The sequence below is a fragment of the Poromitra crassiceps genome (assembly GCF_964638095.1).
Source record: "Poromitra crassiceps genome assembly, chromosome: 4".
NCBI lineage: Eukaryota > Metazoa > Chordata > Actinopteri > Beryciformes > Melamphaidae > Poromitra > Poromitra crassiceps.
The window spans coordinates 32424565-32444236 of NC_139626.1; the positions used below are offsets into that span (position 1 = coordinate 32424565).

Sequence of the window (19672 nt, forward strand, 5' to 3'; positions counted from 1 at the left end):
ACAAAGACTGGAGGACAGTGTGAGCTTCAAGCATGTTAAACATGTCATACTTAGTGGAAGTCCATGAAATCAGTTTGATATGAGAACGAGACCAAAAACATTCAAAGATGCTGTTTGTGTCCACAGACCACAGAAATGCATGCATGCAAAACAGTGGTGTAATGTAACTAATATAAATACTTAAGTACTGTACTTAAGTATTTTTTTCTGAGTATCTGTACTTTACTTGAGTATTTATATTTCTGTCAACTTTCACTTTTACTCCACTACATTTCCCAAATAAAATGGATACTTTTACTCCACTACATTTCCCCCAAGCATCTTAGTTACAAAGTAAAATCAGAAGAAATTGCGTAGCCTGCAAGCAATCAGGTTTGGCAAATCAGTGCTCCTAGTTTGCAAGTTACGTTAATCACGATCCACACGCCATTCCATTTGGTGGCTGTAATGCAACATAATGTTGTTTGCCAGCGGCTATAAAAGTCAAGAAGAAGAAATAGACTTCCACTCAAGCCCAAGCATGTCTTTTGCTTGATTTTTTTTGCAACATTTACTTGTACTTTTTACTTTCAATACTTAAGTACATTTAATATCAGAAAATTACTTTTGATACTTAAGTACAGAAAATATCAAGTACTTTAAGACTTTTACTCAAGTAATATTCTAATGAGTGACTTTGACTTTTACCAAAGTCTTTTTCTGGGAATATATCTTTACTTTTACTTAAGTATGGTTTTCGAGTACTTTATACACCACTGATGCAAAAACAAATTCCATTCACTTTGCTACACAGAATATGGCCTGGCAGGGAATAAACTACATGTTGTCAAATGATGAATCCGGAATCATGTTCGCACCAGTAATGCCTCCAATCCCATTGTGACCTATAATGAGAGGGATGCCTTGGGAATGGGATGCAGCCACAGTTTCAACATAACCATGTTGTTTCCACAGAACTGCAGTCATTAAGTTGCAAATTCTGGGAAGCCAGTCTAACTCCCTACTAAACTCCATGACATATTCTGAAATATAACAGTTTTCAATAGCAGTTTAATATAGTGTACCTACGTTTAAAAAAAAATGCTATACGAGGGATCAGCAGAGTAGCATTTTGGGAAACAAACCACGCCATTGGGTGGCAACGGCAATGGAACCCTATGGAGCTCAAGTGGCGTGAGGCTTGAGTGGCTGACTCTAGCCAGTTAACTCTGTTTACATTTTAAAAACTGTGACAGTTCACACAACTTTAACACGACATGCATATATTATACATCAAACTGTTGAGTTACTTCTGCTCTCACTCAGAATGTCAAAATATAAGCGATGTCATGTATAGTTTTTGAGATATCATTTGTTTGACACAACTCATATTAACTGCCGCGGGGCCTTTAACCAGTCTCAACCACTAGAGGGAGCCATTACATAGGATTCAAATTCGTTTTTTTCCCCTTTTGGGGGAATTATTTGTACTATTCTGAAGCACTGCACACATGCACTGTACTGATGCATCACAAATTATCCAGTGAAAATCTTACTACTCACTGGTATCATCAGATGAGTCAATAACCTGCTCACATTCATACTGTAGCATGTGTATTCTGATTTAGTGAATTACAAACTATAGTCATTAGGACATTCTTAGCTAGTCAGCATTAGTAAGAACACATTTTGCAGAACCAATGCAAAAAATCTTTCACTTTTGAGACTGCACCTCAGCAGTACCAGCCTCTCAATGATCTCCATCATGTCACAGGTCAGTGCCACCAGTTTGTCAGTGAGGATTCTGGGACGTCCCTCCTTGAGAACTGGGACAATGCAGAAAGGAATAAAAGAAGTTTTCCAAACCCAACAACCAGTTATATCTATAAATGCATGAGAAACAAGGGTCACAAATGTTTTGGCTGGAGCCTGCGCAGGAAGGTACCAGCCAAATGTTTGTGCATGTTTTTTCTGCAATTACAGAAAAACATTTGCATAATGATGTTTGGAAACCTACTTCTGTTTGAGTGCGTATACCATTTTTTCCTAATAAAGATATTGTACATTGAGGGGGGAACGCAGAGATTCCTTCTACATGCTTGTTCATTCTATCCTCCTAGTCTGACCCAGGTGTCCACGGCCAGTGGTAATCTTCATCAGATCTGGGCTGGGCATGCATATGTCCATTCTTCTCATTCGGTCATCATCAAACACCATATACCATCACTATCAAGGAGATTTAGAAACAAATTAGAAATCTCACCCTTTTATTCATAAGTTTCCAAAAGTCAACTTTTAAGGCAAATCTTCCCCAAACCAACCCGGGATTAAACAACTGTTAAAACACCAAGGCATGAGAGACCAAAGCTCTGGACAATGTATAAAAGACTGGGACATAATTGCAAAAATAACATGCCGTGGTACTGGACTTACTGGACACAGCAGGTCCGTGTACTTCTAACATACTGTAGAACTTGAAGCAGTGTTTGCAACATGGCCTGCAAATGACCTCTTTTGTGCTCCGAGTAACATACCAATGAACAACAACAAATATTTAAGGACCAGTCTAAATGATGGCTCCATGCTCTCTCAGATGTTTTACTCCTGAGTCAGAGCACAGCCTGCCATCCTCAGGCGGGGATGATCCTGGACAAGTCTTTACCATCGTGGTCCCTAGGCTGTGAGTTTCCTGCCTGCCCTGAGGAGCTTAGGCTGGGCTAAATCAGTCATCATCTTTAAAATGTATTAAGAAAGACAACCTTTTGAATGGTTTGCCTGTTTATTCTTCTCTAACTCTTTTAAATGTCATTTTCATAGTTATATTGTTGGTTTATTTGTCACTCTACTAGTGTAAAGGACTTTGTCAGCCCGTTCTGACAGGTGTTACACAAAGCGTATTAGGAGTATTATAATTATTACTATTATAAAAGTTCAACACCACTGTTACTTCCTAAAGTCTGTGTGTTGCTGCTGCTTTGTCTTCTGAAAACAAACACAATCTTCTCATCATTTTAGTCCGTAAGCCACCTGTCCAGAACTGATCCGTCTTCCTGCAGGCTGGTTCTGAATTCAGAATCCTGTGAGATGGTTGCTCTTGTTCTTGGGCGACTTGGGCTTTCTCGCACTCTTCTCACGCAAGTCTTTGTTGTTCTGACTGGCTTTGAGCTCTGCTTCCCACTGTTTCTTCACCAGAGTGTACAGCCTCATGGTGGCCTGTGCGTCTTGGACCTGGTGAACAATCGAAGAGAGAGAGGGAGATCGTGTAAAGACGCTACGTGTTGTGTATTTTCATATAAGACATATGTTGCGCTGATGCATTCTATTGGCAACTGTAGCTATTACAGTGCCTGGAATATGCTATTTTCCTCAAGAGATACTTCTGATGCAAAAGGGAGGGAAACAATGACACATTTTGACATAAGCAGCACAGGCTACATTGTGCTACTGACCATTATTATAAGTGAATTGGGAAAACCCATCTTTCACCGGTACAGCTGTGCCAAATTTGGATAATGACAAGTGTTACCCCTCCTAGTGTCCTCTAGAGCAGAGGTTCTCAAATGTCTTTCAGCCAAGGACCCCTTACAAGATAGAAAATATACCGGGGACCCCCTCATTCTGATTTGTGATTTTGGGCTAAGCTTAATTGTTTCCACGGTATAGTGCTGGACTTTTAAATTGATAGGTTTGTTAGATTATAATATAATCCATGAACCATTTCAGATTTAAAGCATAAAATATTTTTTTGAACTATGAAGCTTTTGAAAAAAAATTTTTTTTTTATTTTCCTGAAAGCTTTTCGCTGACCCCCTGGCAAAGTGCCATGGACCCCAGGGGGTCCCCGGACCCCCATTTGAGAACCACTGCTCTGGAGAGAGAGTGGCGTCAGCGGAGGAGCAAAATGCGTGACTCATTAGCCAATGAACAGCCAGGAAAGGGTCTCGCGCTACTTTTGAATGCTAAAATAAAGCTGATAATGTATCATTTGATTCAAGAAAAAAAAAATCTAAGTACAACACAAACTGTCCATTTTGCTGCAACGACAGTGCTGCTTAATCCAGGACCTTACTTCCTGGAAGTCTTGAAAGTAAAAAACTGGTCCATTGGAGTGAATGGAGATGTGGCGACTCTTCTATATACATGGCTCTGACCCCTCCCGATAACGAGTACTAGCAGCCAGCACCTATTTAAGAAAAAACTCAAATCCTGGTTGGTTCCGCGGCGCAGTGTGGACTGGCCACCCAATGACATGAGTAATATGTTGTTTCTGACATGCATGTACTTCATGGTTTCTTTTTAACCAAACGTCTAATAAATCAAATCAATGTGTGAAGAGGAGGACCGTGTTTCATGTTGACTTACGGATGAATGTTCACCCTCTTGGACTTTCACATGAAGTATTTCTCTACAGAGGAGCTTCAGCGAGGGTCTTCCAGACTAAAAGAAGGAAAACATCTCATCACGTACATCATCGTTTTCCTGCTGCTCAATGTGCAGTGCATGTACAGTGCATGTACAGGTATTTCTGGGTCCTAGACATGAAAAGTTTAGCGAGAGGAATGTTTCTCGCATGTTGCAGTACGAGTACCTTTACAGTCCTCTTAAAGGGTTTATACTTCTGGGTATCACGGATTTTCTTTCTTGGATGATCCAGGAGTAAAATCTGAAAGAGGAAGTTACGGTTGGTTTATAAAAGTGCTGAAATGTATTTTGAAAATGACAATGGTGCCATCTGATCTGAGACATCACATTACATCTGATCTGAGACATCTGATCTGAGACATCACATTACATCTGATCTGAGACATCTGATCTGAGACATCACATTACATCTGATCTGAGACATCACATTACATCTGATCTGAGACATCACATTACATCTGATCTGAGACATCACATTACATCTGATCTGAGAGATCACATTACAGCCAGGCTACCTTGAAGTCGTTGTGTACAGCATGTCCAACCACTATTCTACCGCTCAGGATCTCGGCAACCTCCCTCTGCACCGTGCCAACATGTTCACCTGCAGCACAGAAAGGCATGAGAGAGACATGTCACTGAGACTGTAACACTCTCCAAACAATATTACTAAGCACAAAGGATTAATGACAACTAGTCTCAGTTTCTAATGCAGAATATTGCAGGTTATTTACAGTACAACTTGGTGTTGAAGGACCTGTAGGATGTGCTCTTCCCTCTGGTCTTATAAATAATATCCCCAATGCCCCAGGGCAGAGAGACTCTGTCCTGTGAGTGAGACTGAGCACCGTCCTTCGGATGAGACGAGTAGGGGGTGTAACCCCGGTGCCCTGGCTAAATTCCCACACAGGTCTTCCTTCTATCATGGCCACCTAATCATCCCTTGTTATCTAATGGGCACTTTCAAGTCCTCTACTCTCCACTGTGATACCTGGTGTGTGGTGAGCATTCGGGCGCAAACTGGCTGCCGTGCATCACCCGGTCATGGAGAGTGAAAAAAGGTGACAGATACCAGGGCAGACATAAAACTACTGAGAAATCCTTCTATTTTGGGATGGAAAATGGTGACTAGTTTGCATCCCTGTGGGTGCTACACATCATGCCCCCCCCCCCCCTGCTTTGGATGCCTTGAAAAGAGCTATAATCAATTATTATTATTAATGAACTAATTTCATAAATTAGCTTACCGTTTTTGATGTCCTCCGGTCGGATGCCGCTGACGGCTGTCCTGTAGTCGGTCACTTTCTCAGTGGGCTTTACGTATTTGTCGTAGATGCATTTTCCAAACTGGTTCACGAGGGACACACGCGCCAAGATGCTGTCCTCTCCATCGGGACCCACTCCCACCATCTCACAGTCCATGGCCACGGCTCTGGTGAGGCTAACAGTCACCGTGGTAAACGGGCAGAATAGAGAGGAGCTGCGGTCACTACTTTGCCATTGAATCGGCCTGCCTGAGGAGTTTAGGCTGGGAGAAAACCTGTCATCTTTTCAAGCCCTCATTTATTTCCTTTTTTTAATTGTTTTTAATGATTGTCTGACACTTTTACTCAAATCAGGTTGCCATGACGTCCTACTGTATGAAAATCTGTGTATAGCACTCAAGAAGGTAACCTCACCCAAATAAAAGACAGCACAAGAGCACGCCACCTTTTCACCTGTCATTTTGATGAAACTGGAGCTATAGACTGGTGCTAATGCTGTCATGTCATATCAGATTTAACATAAATGTTCAACAACACATCAGCTTCATAATGGTAATTTCATGCAGGACATAAAGGAATTTATTTGTTGGCTCCAATATCTCCATTCTCCAACTTGACAATAATAATTGCACAAGCATGTCAAGACAGGAGGAAAACATGGCGACTAATATCTGCAGTCCAGATATAAAAAAAATATATATATATACAATAAACAGTCATATTTACACAAATAGTATCAACTCAATTTAGACAACTGAGCAAGATTTGCTGCAGTTGATTTATTGTTGATGTAAAATTGATCAATAAAAATGATTTTGGATGTGGCCGTTCCAACGAGTTAAACATGGGAATGCTTCCAAGTTGTCTCTTGAAGCGCACAAACTATTAATCTGTAAGGATACAAGAGTGTGTGTGTGTGTGTATGTGATGTAACTCACCCCTCAAAAGCTTTCTCCTTGACCAGGGCACTCTCAGTGTCCTGGGTGTTCTTGTGAATGCCCTGCTTCTTCCTCATAATATCTGCGGCCTCGACTCCCACTGTCGCCTCGATGTCATCGGGGTCCACATCATCAAACCACAGGTCGTCTCTGCAGGGGCGCAAAACAACATGAGACTAGTGTGTCAACTGCTGCAGCAGCAAAAAGTATCTTTAAATTTGACAGCAACGAATAGAAGTCATGGAAGAATACTCACTCTGTGGGCTTGCTCTCCTCCACCACAGATTTATTTTTCTTGGCTGCCTGCTCACGGTTTGACGTCTTCCCGTTGTCCTTTTTCCTTTTTGGGGCTTTAGGCTGCTGTCCCTCTGAGACAGCAGGTCTTTTGACATGAACCTGAGCCCCACTTGGAACAACACTACAAACAGATTTGTCCTTCCCTGCTTTGGCAGCACCCATCTGTCTGGGACAGGCATTGTTCCTAGAAATATTTTTGAATGATTTTTTCCCATCTTCCACTTTTTGTGAAGTGCCATTCTTGAGGTTCTGCACCACAGGCTGCTTCTTCTCTGGTGGATTGGCCTTTAGGATCTGTAAAAAAAAAAAAAGGGGGGAAACATCACTGTTAATAGATAGTCTAGACCTGGGCATTATGCGGGCCGGGGGCCAGAACCGGCCCTCATGATGGTTCTGCCTGGCGCGGGGGGTTGTACGACAAACCCACCATTTTACTTATGAAGCTATTAATCGAATGAGATGACCTAAATTGGCTGTTTGGAGTGATTTTCAATATAATGAATGCTGAAGAATAAAGCGCAATATGTTTTCTATAATGTCATCTAGTGATACATTTAACACCATTATCATGTGGTCCCCCCAGGAAAACATAATTGTCCACCCCTGGTCTTAACCCTTACCTCTTGTAACGTTTTCCAGTTGGCAGAGAACTGCTGGGAATCTTTTGGAGGTAGTATTTGCCCAGCTGTATCTTTCCCTTGGTCCTTCGGTGGCAGCTTCTTCTGTTTAAATGTATCTTTTATCCAGTATTTCTTTTTCTTTTTCGCCTTATTCTTCTCTGTCGGCGTGGACTGTTGCGTTTTAACCGTGGCAGAATCGACTTTCTTTAGCTTCACCTTGGACATTATGGACATTGACAGAGATATTTTGGTTTTGAAGTTTTCTGAAATCGACTAATTTACCTCAGCCACGCTGGACCAGCAGCTTCCTAACGTTAACAGCTAGGCAGCAGCTGTCCTGCTAAAGTACGTTAACGCAGCGGTCACTACTATCTCACGAGAAATAGTATTCAACTAAACAAGTTATCTGCTCATACCGACGGAGAATAATAATGGTTCAGGTAATTCTCTGACTGCTGTTACAGTCGTTTCTGTGCTGCTAGCTCCAAAGCTCCAAAGCCATGCTGAGCTTGTGTACTTCCCACTGGATGGGTAACACCTAAATGGGTCCGGGGTCTGCAAACTGCAAAGTATTTTGAATGCTACAATAAAGTGACAACGAAGCTATCTTTGCTATAGCTATAGTTATCTTTTTTTTCTCACGCTCATGGTAATTCACATAGTGGATTTACAAATGACAGTCAAATTGTATGCTTGTGCATTTTATTGCCTAGTGTGGAACACATTTTCTGATAAACGTTGCAATACGGACAGAATATTGTAACGGACGATCGTCTCGGCAAGATTTTCGCCTCAGTTGCTCGGTTGCTTCTGTTCTGACTCATTTAGCTAGTTTTTGCACTGCTCTCCTTACATTTTGTATCGATGTAACGTACTTTGGTCGGAATCTTGGTAAATATTCAAAGGCTGAGCCTGAGGTTATTGTTGATTTAATAGGAAAACACTTCCTGGTAGCTTTCAGTTTAGGCTTGTTTGTATTCATTAGTTGCACAGAGTATGTGACTCTCGCTATCTGAAGCTTTATTTGAGTCTTGAGCTCAAATAGCTCAAATCTTATGTCTGTCTCCCCCCCCAGGTCATGGTGGAAAACTCTCCTTCTCCTCTACCTGAGAGGGCCATCTATGGTTTTGTTCTTTTCCTCGGCTCCCAATTCGGCTTCTGTAAGTCAAATATAGCGAATTCACTTTTCCAATGGCCCTGGTAAAACAAGTTTAGACCTCCTTTATGAGGGCATGTGCTGTCTCTGGTTATGTATGAAGAGATCAGGAAATTCAGACTTTTGACAAATGCTGTTACAGGCTTCTTTAGTGTTAAACATAAACATCACAGTGTAAAATATACTATTTCCCAGATGTGCGATATATACATATACAGTCATTCTTCGTTTATACAACACAAAAGGACAGAGTAATTGTTCAACATTCACCAGTGATTGGCTGTGTTCACTGTTCATGGGGTCACTATCTGAAATGTTTTCATGTTTGGCAAAACCTTCAAATGTACAATCTGATATAAGATAGTTTATTGTCCCTAAGAAAGTACAAATTTCCTTCTGGAAAATAAAGATTGGCTTAGCTTGATAATATTATTATTATTGTTGCCGTGACATTCTGGCAAACCGTTTATCTCAGATTTCTTTCTCAAAGATGATGTGTTTTCACTAAATCTGCAAAATGCCAAACAAATGAGGCAGATAGTCAAGTCTGGAGGCCTTCTAGTATCTACTCAAATCTGTAATCATCTTACATGTGTTTCAATTATGGCCTATCAACCAACCATGGACCTTCCCATTCTTTCTCCACAGTTCTGTTTTGTCTGTGGGCATACATACCAGAGGAGTGGCTTCATTCAATCGGTCTCACTTACTGGCCTCAAAAGTAGGTAAAACAAGAAAACAATCGGTTAATTTGATAGTTAAACAGAAGTGTATGACTCGAGAAGTTTTCTGATCCGTGAACTGAAACCACATGACTGCAGTGAATTACTCTCTGTTCTCCTATCGATTGGGTCGTGTGTTTTTTATTCATGGTGATGTGTCTTCTGTATAGATATTGGGCCCTTGCTGTACCAATCTATCTGCTGGTTGCACTGACCATTGTTGTGCTGCTGTTGTTTGGAGTGAACATGATCAACACAGCACCGCTCGACTCAGTCGACAACATCACAGGTTAGAATCCCTTTACAAACCATGTTAGACACTTTCTAGTAGATGATGCAGTAGTGTGGCAATGTAATTTAACATCCATAACACCAACTACTATTACTGCTATTAGTACTACTACTGCTAAGTTACAACTACTGCTTCTACTACTGTTGCTAGTACAGTACTATATTACTTATATACTACAGTATAGTCTACTATTAATGCTGCTACTATAGCTGCTGCTACTACTACTACTACCATAGCTAATACTACTGCTGCTGCTGCTACTACTACTAAAATAATAACTACTAATAAAATGTTATTCATATAGTGCATATCTAAAAGCCACAAATGGGCATGAAAATACTAAAGGATTGTATAAAAAATATCTAGATTTAAGCAGCATGGTGCAGGTTGAATTTTTTAACGAATTTACATTTTGGGCTCATGATTAGTACGAAAATACCCCACCCTCACCCCCCAATATAGATATAGATATATATCTATATTGTTTCTGTTACAGGCCCTGCGGGCAGAAATATGGAGAATAGGGTGGCATTCTAAATGGGTGTTTAACACCTGCTGTGACATGTGACATCACTTGTTCATGGACGTTCTGCTTCAGCCAGCTGCTTTACAAAAACAAATGTAGATGCAGCTATGTGTGATATATATATATATATATACCCCTCCAATGTGGTCTCCAACCTGCACCATGCTCTTTAAAAAAAAAAGTGAATTTGCAATAACTGCGACCACATGCAAGTTTCAGAAATGCAGGATGACAGGGGCAGCACACACTACTCTGCCTCTGCCACCTTGCATTTCGAAATCCCGCCCCCGCCCCCTTTTAGCCGATTGGCATTAACCTCGCGTCACCAGGCTCTCTCTGGAAGGAGACGGGCCTGGTATCCATTAGTGGCTGCCTCTGTAAGACCAGATCCGGCGGTGTTGCTGCTTTGTGTGCTGCAGTATTTTTGTTCCCCCATAGCAAGACGCTTTTATATGCTGTTAGTTCATTTTATTTTTGTAGCTACGTACATAGCTAGATATTAGATACATAGTGGACGTCACATTTATTTACGTAACTATTACGTAACTGTTTTCAGAGCAGAATTGTTTTTTGGAGCACAAAAGTTCTGCATTTGCCGGATCTGCAACGCCGTATCTGCCGGATCTGCTAACTGAAGATTGTGATGCCCCCCCCCCCCCCCAGGACAGCCCCCCTTTTAGTCCATTGACATGAACACAAACACACACACACACACACACACACACGTGACCTCCATGCCAAATTTCAGCCTCCTAGGGCGAAAACTACCAAAGGGTGGTGAAGTTTTTGTGGACCACCTGACAGAGCGACTTATAGAGCTGCTGGTCGCAGCTAGTATACATGTAGGCTAGAATATTGAGAAATAGTAATACAGTTGGCTTCAGAAATCCTGCCTCCTGTCAATAGAGAATGATCTCTTGAATATTTTGAACAGCGACAGGTGAAGTTTTTCTCAGGCATTCCTTACAGCTGACAGAGAGCCTTCTAGTCATCCTCACCTTTATACACTCTTGAATGTTTCCCGTCCATCACAGATGTGTTCGCCAGAGGCCAGAGGACAGACTGCTGCCAGAAGGGGGGAATACCCAGACTGAAGGATGTCTCCATTAGCGAAGTCAACAAAATGCTCTATCTGTCACCAAAGCTTTAACAAACAGGGGAAATGCAGTAGTAGTAGATGAATCAAGTGGGATGCAGGGTATATGTGAAACTGCTGGGGATTTGCTCGCTGCACGGGTCACCGATCATATTGAGACATAGACACATTAACCTATCTATTTTAGAGAAGGGTTGAGTCAGAGATATTATATTACTGTAGATGGGTCACCGCAGGCTCCGCCAATTCTAACAAACGGTAGCAGCAAGTCTCCTAAATGGGCGTGGTCAACCATTGATTCAGACCTGCCGAAAGTCTCCTAAGTGGGCGTGTCCGTGGAAAACCATGGGCAAAACCCACGCGACGAGATGACAGGAAGTGAGTTTAAGTTGGGCCGTCTTGCTTGAATCCCATCGTCTTTGCTTGAGTTTACTTTATTTCTTCTGGTTCGAGTTATGCACAGTACAGCCACAGTCTCTCTCTACTGAGGAGCTCCACTGGAACCATTTGGGGGTGCCGTGACCACCCAGCAGGTGCAGGAAGTCAGAGACTCGGCTGCTGATCAAACATTTGTTTCATGCATTATTGCATTTCTGTACTGAAAAACATTGACATAAAAAAAATCACCTTTCATACATAATGTATTAACTCTCCCTTTTAGTATTTTTTGGTAGGTTTTGGTTGACTACTACTTGGTTGTTGTTTTGGTCTTACGGCTTTATTGTTTTACAGTAAATTTATTCGTCATCATGCATGAGTTATTTTATGAAACATTGAAAATAATCACAACTTCACTGCTGTGTATTAGTTCTTAATAAACCTATACGTCTTAAGACAGTGGTTCTGAACCTTTTTCATGTCAAGCACCCTTAAACTGACCATTAGACTACTGACCCCCATCTGATAAGATTTTGTCCCAAGGTCCCCCATCTGAAAAGATTTTTAGCTTTTGTGACGGCCCTCCCACTCCTGGCCCTGTCTTGCAGGAGCCTGGTGTTGGGGTCATTAGGCTGATTGGGTGCACCTGGGCCAGGGGTACTCATTGGGCATTGGACATTCAGACCATTCAGTCTCTCTCCCTCCATACCATTCTGTTCTTTTGTTTAATGTAGTTTGTTTTGAGTTTGTGTTGTTTGGTTCAAGGGCTTTCAAAGTCTGAGACTGTGAGCCTCCCCTCAGAGAAGGCAAAAGGTGCCCCATATCATTCCATCATTCTTGTAGTAATGGGCTAGCCTGGGTAAACCCATCCCCCACGTGACCTGCTCTCAGACCTGTTCTCAGTCACTACGATAGTGACTGGGAACTGAGAGAGCAGGTCACGTGGTGGCTGGGTTTACCTAGGCTAGTAATGGGCTGTGTCCCCCCTGTGCTGATAAGTGTTACCTATAGGTGGCAGTATAACATCTACACACAGTATGCTGAGACAGGAAGTAGAACAGAAGAAGACATGTTAAACTAGCTGGCTACAAGCTAGTATGATGTTCAAACGTTGCATGTCTTATTTGTAGAATAAGAACATTACACGCCCCCCACCCTGCCCCTCATCATACTGTATGTCACTTACAGGACTTTATATTTTGTGATATTTTTAATTTGTGATTGTTTTTCTGTAGCTATTGCTTTGTCACATTAAACCCACCACTGTATACACACATTCAATTAGCTAGATAAGCTTGCTAGCATCACATTGGCCTGAATGAATAAAACAATCTACAATTTTAGCATGAATCAGAATGAGAATCACTTTTATTGCCACAATATGCAAGATTACATACAAGGAATTTGTCTCAGTGTAAGTATGCAGCGTAGCGGTCATATCAATATTCAGAGATATACAAGGAAAATAGGAGGCCCACTTTAGGGTTGTGACCTGAACACTTGAGCTTGCTGCAGACAGAGAAGCTCATTCCTCCTGCAGACACTGGAGGGCGCTCTGCAGCACTTTAGATGCACCAGTGGTTCTTCAGCTGATTAGACCAATAGACAGTTTTAACTTGACAACATTCTAAATTGCCCCTAGCTTACCGTACTCCCTGTTGCAGTGTTTGCTAAATCAATAGCTGACAGGAAATAAGCTAGGTTAAGGTTTCAAACGGTTCCCTAGCAACACAATTCCATGAAACCGTCTATACAAGTGAAGTTTGTCTTACACCCTGTCACACCATTATGCATTTATCTGTTATTTTGATTGTTAATGTTTATCTGCATTGTTGCTACATTTAAATGAAATGCAATGGATGCAGTGTACATTATATATGACTTCTAGCCATAGCTAATTTGCAGTCCTTGTCCCTGGTTAGGCTTTTAGAAGGTACATAGGCCTACATTAGTAAATCACTCTAAAACTAAGCTTTAATGCACATAGCTATAAATGGTTATCAGAATCAGAATCACTTTTATTGCCACAATATGGAAGATTACATACAAGGAACTTGTCTTAGTCTCACTGTCATGTCAATATTCAGGGAAAGAAATAGGAAAAATAACTAAAAGAAAATTGTAACGTTGCAAGTGTAGTTCAATATACAATATATAGGCTACACTAGTGGAGGAGTGTTCAGTAGGCATTAAATATGAATTTACATCGAATTTACAGTCCGAGTTAGGTGTTATATTAGGCAGTAATAAGATAAAGATGCTTTGGGATGGACTGTCTGCAACATCTTTACAAGTTGTTTGACAAAGTCAATGTTGAAACGTTCTGTTTTTGACAACAAGAGACATTTGACGGGTAAATAGGTCGCAGTCTGTCCTCTCTCTCCTGACCTGACTCACGAATGAGAATTTTCTTCGTGTTAACTGTTTCAAAACACGAGCTTAAAAAGATTGGGTAGATTTCTGCATATCGGATAGGCTACTGTGTAATTATTTTGTTGATAGGGTCTCTAGAATGTCAAAATGTGCCTTAAAGTGTTGTTTTCTCATGTACTTTTATTTATATATATTTTACTTTAGAAAGAAGCCTTGCTGTTCTGGAATATTTTACAATCTTAATGAATGCAAAGTTCCAAAGACCCCCTCACCCAACATGTTAAGAGCAGCGTTTCAAACCCACAACAGTAATAACACAGACATACCCAAATCGTCCATTGTTGCACGCCTGGCAGGGCACACCACGTACACACGACGTCATCCTAGACATTCCTAGTATATCTGGGATAGAAAATCAGGGATTTTATAGCTACTCCTGTCCAGTTGGTGGCGGTAATTTCTAGTTTCTTGTATTTTTTTAGGAGCAGCATCAAAGAGCATGGAAGGAAAGAGACGAAACTCCGGACATTTTTGGAAACAGAATGCGCCTCGCAGTGGTCAGCTGCGGTAGCGCGGGCCCCTATAATCAGCCTCTCTAAACAGTAACTCAACGGGAGAACATTAAATTTCGTGGATTCACATCTTTTCTGGGCGTACTGCAAATCTTGATTGAAGTGGTGTAGTGCAGGGATGTAAAACAACAACCATATTGTGGAAACTAAGCAAAATTTTTCGTTTTTTTCTTTTAGTTTTTTCAAGATAAATAGTTAATGCAAAGGACCCGAGGTTAAAACCACGGCAATGCACTTCTGACGGAGTGGACGACAGCCTCGGGTCCTTTTCATTAGGTATTTATCTTGAAAAAACTAAACAAAGAAAACGAAAATTTTTGCTTAGTTTCCACAATATGGTTGTTGTTTTACATCCCTGCACTACACCACTTCAATCAAGATTTGCAGTACGCCCAGAAAAGATGTGAATCCACGAAATTTAGAGTGTTTTCCCGTTGAGTTACTGTTTAGAGAGGCTGATTATAGGGGCCCGCGCTACCGCAGCTGACCACTGCGAGCCTGTGCGAGGTTCTTTTGGCGCTGTCACGCTTCCAAAAATAAAAAATGGCGGAGGCTGCTGGGCGCTGATGTTGCAATGGGGCAATATGGAGCTTTCAGTTCTTTCCATAAAAGTTCTTTGGCAGCATGCAGAACCAGAGCGTTTGTCGTCACTTCCTTGCATCAAGAAGGTTCGCGGGCTGTCCTCTCAGAGTTACCTAAATTAAATGGTGCCCATTTAAATTCAGTACGCGATGGCTTTTGCGCCCCCGGTTTGGTTTGCTGTGCTGGATGAGCTGTTGCGGGACAGCGGGGCGGACGGGTCACCTCCGATCAGCTGTTTCGACGATTTCGAAGACGATGCTTTGTTCGCGACGTTCCACCTCACCAGACCGTGTATCCGTTTCATCACAGACAACATAGAGCTCCGCATGAAGAAACACGCGAAAATCCAGGGTCTGTCTGTGGAGGCGATGGCCATGGTCGCACTCAACTATTACGCACAGGGCACCTCCTCGGCTGCGATCCAGGAAAGACTCGGGGTCAACTACTCACAAATTCCCGAGGTCGTCTGCACCATCTCGAGGGTGATCGCAAGCATGGCCGATCAGTTCATCTCGTTCCCAGTGACTCGCTCCGACAGGGCAAATGTTGCCTGCAAAACGGAGAAGCTATGCGGGATCCCCAGGGTGCTGGGCGTCGTCGCTGCGGCCCACTTCAAGATCAGAGCGTCTCCTTACGAGAAGGACACTTTCCGGTCTTTCCTCAACACCCTGGGCTACACATCAGTCATGACCCAGCTCATATGCGACTCTGACGGCAACATCTTGAGTGCTGAGATGTGTTGCGTGGGCAGCACACCTGAACAGGAGATGTGGGGGGAGTCTTTCAAAGGAAGGGAGCTGGAGGGAGGAATGCATGGGCAGTACTGGGTTGTTGGTGAGTTAAGATTAAGAGTTGAAAGAATCATTTAAACTTTGGATATGATGCATCATGCTATTCAAAGTATGAGTTTCATACTTATGCAATGACACCATCTCCATAAATAGTGTCCGTTTGATGGGACACCCTTTATACCCTGTGGTGCAATGTGGGTCTGGACAGAATAACAGTGGGAGGTGGAACAAAGCTCTCACTAATAAGGCTGCAACTAACGATTCTTTTCGTTTTCGATTAATCTTTGTTTATTTCTATTTATCATTTCGTTTATATGTAAAAAACCATGGCAAACGCCCATCACAGCTTACCATAGTTTACTTAGTTTGAGCAGCAGCCAAATCCCCCCCCCCCCCATATTAATTGTATAGGCTAATGATGTGAAATGGAGAAAAGCAAGCACATTTTCTGATTTGTCAAGGTATTTGTACTTGAGAAGTGACTGTAGAAGAGGGGTGATCTCTGCACAAACCGTGTGCGTCAGGTGCGTCGGAGCATTTGGCAACGTTTTGGCAAAAACGTTGCCAACGTTCATCTGGCATCTTTTGCCAGATGAAGGTCTTGTGACTGAAACGTTGCCAATAAAAAGTCTGAAGTGAAGTCAGTGTGCGGGATTTTCCTCTCAACTTACTTGAGAAGTGACTAAAACTATAATTTTTGTTGATTGACCAATCAACTCATCAATTAACTGTTTCAGCACTACAAAGCACTTTGCACTGTGAGGAAGATTAGGAAAAAGATGTCCTCTTCATCCATCCACCTAATCCATTATTACTTTCTCAATGTCCTCTTGTAGGTGGGAGAGGCTACCACTTGAGCGAGCGCGTCTTGACTGCTGTGTCCCAACCGGAAAACGCGAAGGAGGTCGCCTTCAACGAGGCCCACAGCAAGATCCACGCCATCATGAGGACAACGCTCGGCTCCATCAAGAGGCGTTTCAAGTGCTTGATGCAACTGGGTTTTGCACAAGAAAACTCACTGGAAAAAAAGTCTGAGATTATCAAGGGGTGTTGTGTCCTACACAACATCGCAAAGAAGTTCTCGGTCCCCACCCCGCCTGTGGTCGGTAAAATCGAGCCGTTGCATCCAAGCTTTAGGCATCAGATATCGGTAGTAGAGAGCAAGCCCGAAGCCCTGAAAGCCAGAGAGGAACTCATCAATAGGTTCTCTGCAGCTTCCAGTCGCCAAGAACTAGTCACTCGGAGTAATACTGTGGAGGATGTGTGACTGTGAGGAGAGTCTCTTTACACAGGGAACAAGCAGAGAGATCACGGACAATGAAGAGCAAACTTTGGAACTGATGTGTGGGTTTTTCATCTCATTCACAGGCTTTGTGAAAACAGAAACTCATTTATTGTTGTACACATGTTATTACATTTCTATCTACAATTCTTTGTATTTTAAATAAATTTGAGAAACATTCTTTGGTCATTTGGAGTGTCATCGTGATAACAATGAAGTCATTCTAATGTTAAGCATCTTATGACAGAAGGGCAAAAAAAACTAAAAACTGACCAAATGAAATCTAAAGTGCAGTGAAAGTCCTGAGCATATACATACAATGAATATATTGTAATCTTTTCACACTTAACATAAGATGTATAACAATTTTATCATACAGAATCTTTGTTTCTCAACTGGTACAAATCTGAATCCACTGTCTACAATCTGTTTACCTCTTCAGGTATTATCGTTTGAATGAAACACTCTCAGTGCAGTTGCATTGACATACATCATGTCTGAATTCTCATATATGTTCTCTTCAGGCTTCTGACTCAGCTGCAGAGAGTTCAGGATGCACTGGTGCAAGAAGATGTACTGGGACTGAAAGGAAGAGCAGAGTTACTGACACACTTAAGGACAATCATAACTTGTGAGTTCACACAGTAGTATTCTGGTTGACACTTCATATCCACACTTATTTCCTGCATCAATCCTGATGTCACCATGGAAACGGAGCATAATGCAGACAGCAAATGGTAAACAGGATAGGTGTTTACATGCCTTGGTACTCTGATCAACACTGACATATAAGACTTATTTTTCACTGTAAGTTACTTGCTACATGAACTTACCTTTCAGCATCAGATTATTTTCATATTGAACCAAATGTAGTTTTTGTGGACGGCAGGTAGGAGCTATGTGGATTTGCACACATTTAAAATATTTTAAGGGCTAAGACTAGACTGAAATAACGTAAACATGAAACTTGCACGTCCACTTGGCTCAGTTATCAATACCAATGCAAACAAACATTTACAGCGTCACAATGTATAACTTGTGTGTAGCTGTCACATACGGTCATAAGGTGGTAGCTGAGTCTGTGAAGCCACTTTATGGTCAAATGTTTACCTCTGTCTGCACCATGAGTGGTCGACTCTGTCTAATCGTCTGCACGAAGCCAGCGATGCCCACTGCCCTCTCTGCTTCAAGCTGCTGGAGCAGCACATCTAGGGCGATGATGGTGCCTGTCCTCCCCACACCAGCGCTGACACACAGAAAGGCAACAACGCGAGTGTAAGCGCTTAGTGTCCAGGTAAAATAATCTTTGAGTTTTAAGAGTCAATTTTCTCGTTTTCATGTAGGGGTCCAGATAAAATGCAGTGCGCTACCCTTTTTAACCTAAGTCCTTGGTCTCTGTCTAATATGATTCCTAGAGCATGGAACAAGATGGCCAGATTCATGACTTTCATTCAATCTGGGGCCATCTATGCAAAAAAATGAGAAAAACTCAACCAAAAAAGCACTCGTGGTACAGTGTGGTGTTTTCATGAAACCAGCCAGAATATTTGCAGGTTCCTTCCCTGGAGCCCAATAGAAGGCAACATAATTCCTTTCCTTTCAACATTGCTACATTATGTCTTTCAGAACCTGAAATTGTGACCAAGGATACTTATGCTTCTATTCTGATGACACATGCATAGATACAGTATGGTCATCTAATTTAGGGGTGATGACAATCTCTTAGTGATTTTTCTTCTTACTGCATTTCTGTAATTTTGCCATTTAAAACTTCCTCAAAGCTGCGGTAGGCAGTTTTACACTCCTTACCAGGGGCCTAAGATGTGACAACTGATTGCCTTGGCATTGTTTATCATAGTGTACAGCTTTAGCGATACTAAACTCATCAACTCTTCTGAACAAGTCCAGATGAATTGCTATGCAGCTTGTCCATGTGGTGTGGGGACCAGTCTTGTACTGTACCTGCAGTGGACCACAGTGGGTGCTCCAACCCCTTCGTTCTCTATGTGTCGTCTAACCAATCCTCTGAACCGGATCAGCGCCTCCGTGCCTTCTGGCACTCCATGGTCAGGCCAGGCGGTGAAGTGGAAGTGCTTCACTGTGCGCTCCTCGGAGGTTTGCTTCTGTGAAGTAGAGGAAGTCAAATGAGTGCCTGTCCTAGGCAAATATAATGCCAATACATGATTATAATAGTTATCATCATGGACGGTGGCTCAGTGGCTCACTGTTGCCTCATAGCAAGAAGGTCCCGGGTTTGAAACCCTGGTCCATCCCAGGTCCAATCTGTGTGGAGTTTGCATGTTCTCCCCGTGTTCACGTGGGTTTCCTCCGGGTGCTCCGGTTTCCACCAAAAAACATGTATGTCAGGCTTAATACTCCTC

General features: G+C 42.2%; 4 protein-coding genes across 4 annotated transcripts in view; 2 read left to right on the forward strand and 2 right to left on the reverse strand.

The window, feature by feature from the left end:
* Positions 1-2215: 2215 nt before the first annotated feature.
* rexo4 (REX4 homolog, 3'-5' exonuclease) lies at positions 2216-8030 on the reverse strand. Its single transcript, XM_083636300.1, has 8 exons — positions 7522-8030; positions 6861-7195; positions 6605-6754; positions 5649-5842; positions 4917-5005; positions 4568-4642; positions 4342-4416; positions 2216-3207 (listed from the first exon to the last, which is right to left on the reverse strand). The coding sequence occupies exons 1-8, from the start codon at positions 7753-7755 to the stop codon at positions 3049-3051; spliced, it is 1311 nt and encodes a 436-aa protein (XP_083492426.1). The 5' UTR covers positions 7756-8030; the 3' UTR covers positions 2216-3048.
* A 251-nt stretch (positions 8031-8281) lies between these two features.
* Positions 8282-12674, forward strand: pigp (phosphatidylinositol glycan anchor biosynthesis, class P). Its single transcript, XM_083636309.1, has 5 exons — positions 8282-8412; positions 8597-8681; positions 9326-9398; positions 9570-9688; positions 11252-12674. Exons 2-5 carry the CDS (start codon positions 8600-8602, stop codon positions 11365-11367), a joined length of 390 nt encoding a protein of 129 aa, XP_083492435.1. The 5' UTR covers positions 8282-8412; positions 8597-8599; the 3' UTR covers positions 11368-12674.
* Positions 12675-15305: 2631 nt separating this feature from the next.
* LOC310776137 (putative nuclease HARBI1) lies at positions 15306-17471 on the forward strand. Its single transcript, XM_083636306.1, has 2 exons — positions 15306-16052; positions 16846-17471. The coding sequence occupies exons 1-2, from the start codon at positions 15368-15370 to the stop codon at positions 17274-17276; spliced, it is 1116 nt and encodes a 371-aa protein (XP_083492432.1). The 5' UTR covers positions 15306-15367; the 3' UTR covers positions 17277-17471.
* A 102-nt stretch (positions 17472-17573) lies between these two features.
* The window catches only part of LOC310776129 (receptor-type tyrosine-protein phosphatase H), a 10049-nt gene continuing 7950 nt past the window's right edge, over positions 17574-19672 (reverse strand). The window contains exons 13-15 of the mRNA XM_083636292.1: positions 19254-19414; positions 18402-18537; positions 17574-17873 (exon numbers count right to left, since the gene is read on the reverse strand). Of these exons, the coding sequence (XP_083492418.1) occupies positions 17730-17873; positions 18402-18537; positions 19254-19414 (441 nt within the window). The 3' untranslated portion in view covers positions 17574-17729. The remainder of the gene's footprint in view (positions 17874-18401; positions 18538-19253; positions 19415-19672) is intronic.